This window comes from Montipora foliosa, chromosome 6 (assembly GCF_036669935.1).
Source record: "Montipora foliosa isolate CH-2021 chromosome 6, ASM3666993v2, whole genome shotgun sequence".
NCBI classification, from domain to species: domain Eukaryota; kingdom Metazoa; phylum Cnidaria; class Anthozoa; order Scleractinia; family Acroporidae; genus Montipora; species Montipora foliosa.
Window position 1 is genome coordinate 72,171,152 of NC_090874.1, and position 10,000 is coordinate 72,181,151.

Here is a 10,000-nt window from a genome sequence, read left to right on the forward strand (position 1 = left end):
TTTCTTACTAATTTGCCCTTTGGGCGACCAGTTTCTTTGGTTGCCCATGGTTTTTTTTTCGGTTGCCCACCTTCTAAAGACCTAGCTGTTGCCCATTAACCCTTTCACTGCTGTGGGGTTCCCCATTGACGAGTAAAATCGTCTGGCATTAGACAGAGTAAAATATATAAGTGTCACTCTTGGGAGTGAAAGGGTTAAAACTCAAAGGAGGCTTGTAAAAATGTCAGTTTTGAGTAAAACGTGTGTAAAAGACCAACACGACTCCCGCTGTGTCCATATTGTTCTACTTGAATGTAGCATTCACAGTTTTGCTTTGCCAAGCATACATTGAAGCAATTTTCCATTTCTATAAGAGATCAAGGGAGATTCCTTGACTATATCTCTGAGATTAGGCTGGTTGAAATTGTGTGACCTTAGGTAGAATTTTCTTGGCCATGCGAAAACTGGGTTCCATTGTAACAAAGGTTTTTTTCGCGTGGAGAAAGATGGTGGATATGAACATGTTCCTTCTTCCAATCTGTTTTGAGGTTTGCACCAATATATTATTTAACAGAAAATAAATGACAGCAAAGAGATGTAACGTTGTTATTTTTTATCGTGTTTGCGGTCACTACGACATATTAATCGTGAACTTAGTCTACCAAAATTCTGATTGCAAGATCGGGCAAGTCTTAGAGTTGCTTTACTTGCCCAAGCATATATTTCGCTTGGCCCAGGCAATTGGGCAAGCATTAACGTTAGTGTCGAACACTGTCAACCATGAAATACCTCAAAGTATAGACCACAAAACCGGGAAATCCATGCTGTACTCTTTAAGGTGAAAAGAGTGTGGGTTTGTTTATGTCCAGTCCCACAGGTTCATGAACATTAAGGGTTGCAAGACGGGAGACTACGGTTTATCATCCTTATCCAAGAAAGCTACATGTAGTCTAAGAGTAACCCTTTGTATTGGTCCGCCCGGAGTTTTGATCCCGCAAGCAAACTCGTACAGCGGTCTGATGCTCAACCAACTGAGGCAATGAAAAATTTCCTTGAAAACAGGAAAGCAAAGCATCTTGTGATGTAAAATCGAGAATAGACCCATGCCTCTGGGGCTGGACAATTTGCGAGCCAGAAAGTCATGCGAATTTTGCATTTACATGTACGTCTAAGCACCAATTTCAAATACTGCTGATAAACAGTTTTAAGTCCAAGCACCCATTTTAAAACGGTTTGATTTTAATAACTGCATGACTCGCTGGCTCGCACATTGTCCTCACATTGCTGGACTCATCCAAATTGCACGGCATTGAAAAAGCGAAAGTCTCGGTTATAATTGACACACCTTTGCTTTGGATGGGCAGATTGAAATAAGAAATTCATGAAAAATATTTCAGCTTAGCTGCACTTTGTTGTTTAATTATTAAGCTTCTTCCCTCATGTACATACCTTACATTTTATACTGTTATTGCTTTTCTTTATTTACAATTTGCTGTAAATTCGGCTTTAAAGAAATTAAAATAATTTAAAGTACCGGTAAATATTATTTGTCAAAATGGCTTAACTGCAGAATACAAAAATTTGGTTTATCAACGGAGTTGATAATGTAAATTGACCACCGTACAGAGATTCTAAAAGCTGGAGAATTTAACTGCAGCAGAATTTAACTGAGAATTTAACTCCAGCTAAACTAATTTAGCTGGAGAATTTAACTCTCTTTAACTGCAGAATACCCTGCCACATTGAAACCGTACCCCTGAAAAGGTTGGATATGGGGTTAGAAAGCCTATTCTCTATTTTCGAATTCCCCAGAATACACTTTGTTTGCCCCTCAAATTTTGCATAAACTACTGTTTTCAAATGCTCTTGGGGACACTGCATACATGTATTCCCAAGAGCATTTGAAAACATTGGTTTATGCAAAATTTGGGGGGCAAACAAAGTGTATTATGGGGAATTCAAAAATAGAGAATACTGCTTGCTTGTTTCAGTGATAGAGCCTAAGCACTCTTCTAAAATTTAGCTTTCAATAAATTATTTACAGTTCGGTTAACTACACTTTTCTCCAGATCGTGTGAAGAAAATAGCACTCATTCACTGTTAAGCCTAAGTGCTGTTTCGACTGCGCATCCGCGTATCCACTTCAGAATATGTGTAGAAGATTACGTGGGGAGGGGCGGCGGGTCTAAAACACTGTAGGTCACATTCCACAGGTCACTTGTTGCAGGTAATTATTTCACATTTTTTAAAGTGACATAAAACCCTCAATTGGCTTTACCCTAGGCCTAAAAAGCAACCTAATAGGCCTAGGGTTAGCCAAATTGAGGGTTTTCGTTACAGGTAAAAGGTAAAACAATGACCTGCTACGAGTGACCTGTGGAATGTGACCTGTGTTTTAGACCCGCCGGGGTAGGGGTGGTCTTTTCGACTGGGAATGACCACATATCCACTTCAGAATACTAACTTTATATAGAAGATTACTTGGGGAGGGGTGGTGTTTTCAACGGTGTATCTGCTTCAGAATACAGCTGTTTCGAGAAAGGTTGTCCAGAAGAAGCGTAAGAGCGTTCGCGACAATGCTCTCTCCCGCTATCACGATACCAAAACACGTCCAAAAACAAAAGGGTTCAATAGCAAAAATGATGGCTCTGTACGTGCAGAGTTCTTAAACTTTCTCTGCAAAACATGACATAAATAAAATAAGCAAGGCCAAGGTATTCAGAATCTTGCTCTCTTGGTGAATCCTACCCGTTTGTTTGTAATTCATGGCCTGGATCATTTGATTGAATTTTGAAACTCACTCTAGCTCATATTTCAATGTCAGTAACACAGCATGATGACATGTATTTAGAACTAGGTGACGTTTTCGATAGCATCAATTGCCGTCATGTTTTCGTTCACTCAAACTGACAGTTTACCATAACCCCTTTCGGCATTTTCACATATGCTTTCATGCTTGTTTGGACAACCTCTCTCGAAGCAGCTGTATACTTATAATTAGAAGATGTACTTGGGGACTGGCGTGGTATTTTCCAATGCGTATCCTCATATCCAGCCTCTTCAGAGAAGCGGCTTCAAAATGGCAGGGTATTCTGCAGTTACTCTGTTAAAATAATTACAGTAACTAATCTAATTAATGCATCAGTCAAATATTTGTGGCGGAGATTTCTCACTACCAACGGACGTTGCCTCCAACTTTTTCGCTTTGTGTTTAAAGGCTAGTCAAGAACTAAAGAAATCGTCTTGAACTTCCTTAAAATTGAAGATGTCTCTATTTTAAGCAAAGGTCCGTGGAAAAATAAGTTTTGTAAAACCTGAAATCGCCTTTGCGCCTCGTTAACTATTATTTTAATTGTACCCATTGCCAACCATTTTACACAGGTTTGCACTTACCCCCACAAGTTTACTCCTTAATAGTCCATTTAAGTCCATTTTCATATGATAAGACGTACACTGTCCTCTATGTCTTATTCAACTCAGGAAGAGCTGCCAGCTGAAAAAATCGCAAAGGGTGACATTATTCCTTCGCTCTCAAGAACAATACTCAAGTCTTACGTTATGTATGCATCATAAAATCCTTCTTCCCAATCTCCTCTCTTTGATGACATCCTGGACTATTTTTGGCATGAATCCCCCATTTACCTCATATTTTTAACCGTTACCAACTATTGTGGGCATTTTTGTTATTTCATTTCTATTACGTTTAGTTCCATATTCTATTTAAGACAGTCAGGGGCTATGTAGAGGTTTCACATCGAGAAAATGGCCGCTACGATCTCTCCGATGAATGGCGACACATCAAACCAATGTCTTGATATCGATGTTGTTGACGAAGGAAAAGTGAGATTATGTTCAGCTTTCTTCCACAACTCTTAGCCTCATAGATAAGTTAGTCGATTGTGACAATTGATAATTGCATTTTCCTTGTGTTTAGGTTGTTTATTGTCAAGACGGCGTATTTGTTCATACCGCAGTGCCGACCGCAACACAGATTGCAAACATAATCCCGGGGAAAGTGACGCTTGTTGAAAAAGTAAGCTCAGCTGAAAATTTACATTCCGGCTCTACAGGACTGTCATACTCTTAGAGAAACCTTAACTACAGTTTTGGTAAAGTACACTGTCCGATTGCCGGCACTCAACTCTTGCGGATTTAAATTTGATTTGAAAGTTGCAATAATTAACAATTAGACTCGTAGCCCTTGCGGGCTACGGGTCAATAGCCCATGAGATGAAGGCTTCGCCTCATGGGCTATTGACCCGTGGCCCTTGAGGGCAAAGGATCTAATTGTTTTAGTATCACCGAACTAGTTGGACAGAAAAGGCAATAATGAAGTTAGCAAATGCAAAATGAAAAATAATTATATTTATTTGGGAATAAAACAAAAGAAAGCGTCACGCTTTTCACTGCTCGAGAACTATTACTAATAGTTCTGTAGTAGCGTAGCCAATCAAGATGCAGCATTTGCATTAGTCCACTAGTTGGGTGATACTAATTAACAACAGCCCTTTTAATGGTTAGTTTTTCTCATTTGCGTTATTCAATCTAGCATGTATGTTGGCAATTTCGGGTTATTTTGTACTTTTAACCCGAAATTGCCTTGCATCCACGTTAAATTACATTGTAATGCAAATGAGAAAAACTAACCATGAAAAGGGCTATTATTCAAAGAGCGTGCGGGGGATATGAGATGGTAAATAGTCTCATATCCAACCTCATCCAGTCTCATATCCAACAAGCGCAGATGGAATAATATTGTTGTATTAAATTCCTTAAACTCCAAAAGTTTGGAAGAACGAAATACGAGCGAAAAAAGGTAGAAAGTCCTACGATGCAATGTTGTGTAATACCTGGTGGTCAGACAGACACAGGCAAACCTCAATGACATATGTTTTTGTTAGCTTCCGACCGTCATATTTTACGCGTATCCAAATTTGATTTCGAGTAAAACATTTTTTCGAATATCGATGTTTCGTGCGGGAGATCTCCCGCACGAAACATCGATATTCGAAAAAAGACCTGAACCTTTGCAAGACTTTTTCAATATTCATCTTCTTTCATCTCGTTGATTGTTGTCTTTATTTGGTGAATGGTGTCGATGATGGTGTGACAGTGAAAACCGGCAAGAGGTGATGAGAAGTCTCTGCAAGACTGTCTTCAAGTTTAACAGAGAGCATCTCCATACCAAATAATATAATTTTGATAAATAACTTGTCATTGAGTTTGGAATATTGCACAGCCCTGAAATTCCGAGTGGTTACTCTGATACCATCAGCCTTCTCAAAACCGGCCGGTCGACGGCTCAATGAGCCGCCTCCTCAGAAAGCTTGAAAGTCTCCTTCCAGTCAGAAAATGTCGGACAACACATTTTTAGCTCGAACGTGAAGTCACTGGAGATATTATTAAAGCTTGAAAAATAGTTTCATGTACAAATTCGCGTCCGCAATATTGAAATGTTTATTTAACTAACATTCCAGTATTTCTTATCAGACTCCAAGCAAGTGTCAATTCCATATGTGAAATTTCATCACTTTAAATCCCCCAGATTGCACTAAATTGCATCTGTGAGTGTCTAAATTTAAAAAATTCCCTAGGGGAGCATGCCCCCAGACCCCCTTAGAAGGTTGCGTCCTTTGGGCACTCGCTTGGCCGGGGGTGCCTATAGCACCAAACCGTCTCCACTTTCCTTATGACCTGCTCCCGAAAAATATTTTGAGAAGGCTGACCATGTGTCAATTTCTTGACTCAATTTATTGATTGAGAATGGTAACCGATTTTAATTTTCACTTCGATGAAATACAAACCTTGACGAAAATGTTCAGAAAATCTTGTTACAAGTACTGGCAAATTTTGGGGAATAATGTTGTTCAATTTTCTCGTAAAATTTACGCGCTTCTCGCAGCCTGTGATTCTAGGAAAAAGTAGGTTTGGATTTTAAGTGTATTTTGGGCAGTTAGTGGCCCCATTTCGCACACTTAAATAAAAACATACTATTGAGCGAGTTGCTGTGATTTACCAAGTTGCCCCAAATATTAATGCTCATAATTTATTTTCTGCTTGGTGATCTCGAAAAGAGGTTTGGGTCACTGCTCGTCCTTGCCGGAAAATGCTCAGCACTCACATGCTTGCAAAATCCATTCGCCGGCGTTTCTTCACTTGAGTTAACTCTTTCACTCCCAAGAGTGCCACTTATAGATTTTACTCTGTCTAACGCCAGACGATTTTACTCGTCAATGGGGAAGCCCACGGGGGTGAAAGGGTTAACAACAGCTAGATTCACTCAAAAACTATGTCCCCATTAACCCTTTAACTCCCAATAGTGCCACTTATAGATTTTACTCTGTCTAACGCCAGACGATTTTACTCGTCAATGGGGAACCCCACGGGGGTAAAAGGGTCAAGTCAACTTTTTAGTAGACAAAAATTAATGATCATCAAAAGGTTCACGTCAATGCATGGTTCTTTCACACTCAAAATCTGCCAGAAATCCAAACCCAACGTATTGATAATGAAATTAATTAATTTTGAGGAGGACTTTTTTTTCCACGGCATGAATTTTTTCTCTGCGTGAATTATATCACTGCCCGGCGTGAACTAGTTCACGGTGGTATGATAAATTTTCACGCCAAGTTCACGCTGTTTTAAAGGAATTTCATGGAAGTTCAGCTTGCTTTATATAATTTCACGGTTGTCTGCCGTGAAATCGGCATCATCGTGAAATTTTCGCGTGAAGGGTCACATTTCATCTGTCAGGTCAGGAAGCCTTCTTTGTCAGGTTATTGACCCGAGACCCGACTCTTATCTGGAACACTGATTATATCCTGTACTACAAAGTGGACATGTTATAGTGCTCAGAAAATAAAATTCCACTTCACTGGCAACAACGGTCTACTCAGGGGGGGGGGGGGGGGTACTCAATTTCTGGGTTTATTATTTTTGTTAGCAAGTAATATGAATAATACTCAAATTTGTCTGGATAAAATCAATCTTGGAAAATGTAAATGACTCCAAACACTCTTGTTAGAAAAAACCCCAGAGTGGAGTCAATACATTCCTCATGACGTTAACTTTTTTCCAAAGTATGTAATTTCTAGAAATGGCAGCAACAACATACATGTAAACTAATGTCACGGATGTTATGTAACATCCGTGATATTTAGACAATTTTTTTTCTTTCCTTCAAAATAACTATGTAATACATTTTCAAGACAATCCTGCTACAAAGCTAAACATCCAATAGAAACTCTCACCCCTGATAGAGACAAAACTCTGGTTAACCATGTAAAATTTTAGATATATCTGCCAGTTTGTCATGGATGTTTTGTCACGGACGTTACACTTCCTAGACTTGAGTACAAACAATTAAAATGGTTGAAAAAATGAAACATTGATGAAAGACAATGTCTCATTCTGAGCACATTTACGCTTAGCAGACACTTTATATTATAATGAAAAACATGGCTATGAATGGCCATTTAAAGGTTCATTTTCTCTGGCAGTTCAAGACTTCAGGGTTTTACCATTTTTTGATTCATTTGTTTTTCCTCACAGTTCTTAAATTAATAAAACCTCTTATGCTTTCCAATGGCCTTAATTTTAAAGTTTTTCCACAGCTTGCTGCTCTGGAATTTGAAATGGCCCACTAATGAAACATGGAAGTGCTACGTACATGTAACATGACCAAAAAAGACATTTGAGTGGTGCACTCAATACACATTGTCTAGTCTTGGCCAATGATAGCTGGTTGCTCCTACTCTGTGCAGGAACTTGAATTGCACAAAACTGCCAGCTGAGTCCAAAACCCTGCCAAAGTAGTAGTTTTTGACATAATCAACAGACGAGTAAAATAGTATTCCCCCACGGTTGAATGGGTGTTACGAGTTCGTGTGTTTTGAGTTTTACTTCGTGGAAACTACGTTCATTCTTGGAATAAATCTTCTTGTTGTTGTTCCGACAACCCTGCGTTCAGTTTAGTCTGCAAGCTAACTTTCCTCAAAACGTTCGAACTCGTAACATTGGGGGCCTGTCCGGGAGAGGATATCATTTGTTTGCTGACTACAGAAACCAGGAAAGGACAATTCAAGAAGGAGTTACAGAAAAGTAAGAAGAACTGTACAAGAGAGTATATTGTGTTTTTGCTGTGAAATCTGCTATGGAAATGGAAAAGCTTTTGCAGATGGGAAAAGAATTTGGATTGGAAGGAGAAAAGCTGCTCGAGTTTGTAGAGAAGCAACAAAAGATAGCGGAAGAAAAAGAAGAGAAGCGTAGACAGTTTGAAGAAGAACGAAGAAAGGAACAAGAAGAAAGAGAAGAGAGACGTCGAATGCTTGAGGAGGATAAAAGAAAGGAAGAGGAAGAGAAGGAGGAAAGGCGCAGAAGGGAAGATGAAGAGAGAGAAACTAGGCGACAAGAACGCGAACTAAGAAAATTGGAGATGGAAGCCGAGCTGTTGAAACAGAAAGAGGCTATTGAAGCGGCAAAAAGAGAACACGAGTTGGAGATTGCACGTTTGGCTGTGGAGAATGCTGACGGACGTCCTGAAGTGAGAGAGGATCGGGTTAAGGCACCTAAACTCCCCTCGTTTGTTGATGGTAAAGACGATTTGGACGCGTATTTGCAGAGGTTCGAGAGATTTGCGGAGACGGCTAAGTGGAAAAAAGATGGATGGGCATCGAAGCTCAGTGCTCTGTTGTCTGGACGGGCACTAGAAGTGTATTCACGTCTATCGGAGGACGCAGCTAAGGATTATGACAGGGTAAAGATTGCGTTAATGAAGAGATATGACCTTACCGAAGACGGCTATCGTCGAAAATTTAGAGCATCCAAACCAGAAGTTGACGAAAGTCCGGAGCAGTTTATTGTGCGACTGGACAGATACCTGTTACGTTGGCTAGAGCTTTCGGATACTGCGCAATCCTTTGATGGTCTTAAGGACTTGATCGTGAAAGAACAATTTATTGACTCTTGTCCTAAGGATTTGGCAATTCACCTGCGAGAAAGGGCACCTGAGACTCTAGCAAAGATTGCGAAGATCGCTGACCAGTACTTGGAGGCTCATGGTAAACATTTGTTCAGCTCAGCGGGCAGAAAGCCAACAGTGCAGCCTGAGAGGGACGAAGCCAAGAACATGCAGATTAATCCACCAGCTCTGCATTGCTTTAAGTGCAACACCCGAGGTCATAAAGCCGTCAACTGCCCAACCCTAACAAGAAAGTGTTTCCTATGTGGTAAGCAGGGACATGAAGCTAGAAACTGTCGATCAGGTGGACGCAGATCAGGAGGACAAAGTAGGGATGGTAACCCTGTGCAGCATGGTCAAGTGAGTGCCAGTTGTCTAGTTCAACCACCTGAGGTTAAACCTACTGTTGAAGAAATTAAGGCCTGCATTAAAGATGATAAGTTGCTGTTAGCCTGTGGTAAGAAGATTCCATTGTTGAGTAGTGCTTGTGTTGAACCGTTGACTGGAGTGAGAAGTAAAATGCCTGTCGTGAAAGGTAGAGTTGGAGAGAAGCCTGTTGATGTCCTGAGAGATACTGGTTGTAGTGGAATTGTAGTAAAGAGGGACCTTGTGTCTGAGGATCAGTTTACTGGCGAATTTAATGTTATGCTGCTCATTGACAATACGGCAAGGAAAGTTCCCATCGCAAAGATTGATGTTGACACACCTTATCTCAAGGGCCAAGTGGAAGCGCAGTGTCTTCCCGATGCTGTTTATGATTTGATTATTGGTAATGTACCAGGCGCAAGAGCCGCTGACGACCCAGACCCAAGCTGGCAAGTTCCTGTACAAGAAGCTTGTGCTGTAACCACAAGAAGTCAAGCTAAGAAAGCTGGAGAACATATTCCGTTGAAGGTACCAGATACTAAAGAAGGTCCTGTAGTTGATAGAGAAAAGCTCAAGCAGATGCAGCGTGATGACGAGAGCCTACAGAAATTTTGGGAGAAAGATGATGTAGTTGTGAGAGGCCAGGCTGAGATTTCATTTGAAGTGAAAGGTGGAGTTCTGTACCGTGTCTACAAG

General features: G+C 40.4%; 2 protein-coding genes across 2 annotated transcripts in view; one reads left to right on the forward strand and one right to left on the reverse strand.

Annotated features, from left to right (window-relative positions):
• Positions 1 to 3,509, reverse strand: part of LOC138008355 (tumor susceptibility gene 101 protein-like) — a 30,013-nt gene extending 26,504 nt beyond the window's left edge. The window contains exon 1 of the mRNA XM_068855668.1: positions 3,373 to 3,509. Coding sequence (XP_068711769.1) covers positions 3,373 to 3,417 — 45 coding nt within the window. The 5' untranslated portion in view covers positions 3,418 to 3,509. The remainder of the gene's footprint in view (positions 1 to 3,372) is intronic.
• A 70-nt stretch (positions 3,510 to 3,579) lies between these two features.
• Positions 3,580 to 10,000, forward strand: part of LOC138006283 (TBC1 domain family member 15-like) — a 35,395-nt gene continuing 28,974 nt past the window's right edge. Inside the window, exons 1-2 of the mRNA XM_068852517.1 lie at positions 3,580 to 3,819; positions 3,914 to 4,012. Of these exons, the coding sequence (XP_068708618.1) occupies positions 3,742 to 3,819; positions 3,914 to 4,012 (177 nt within the window). The 5' untranslated portion in view covers positions 3,580 to 3,741. The remainder of the gene's footprint in view (positions 3,820 to 3,913; positions 4,013 to 10,000) is intronic.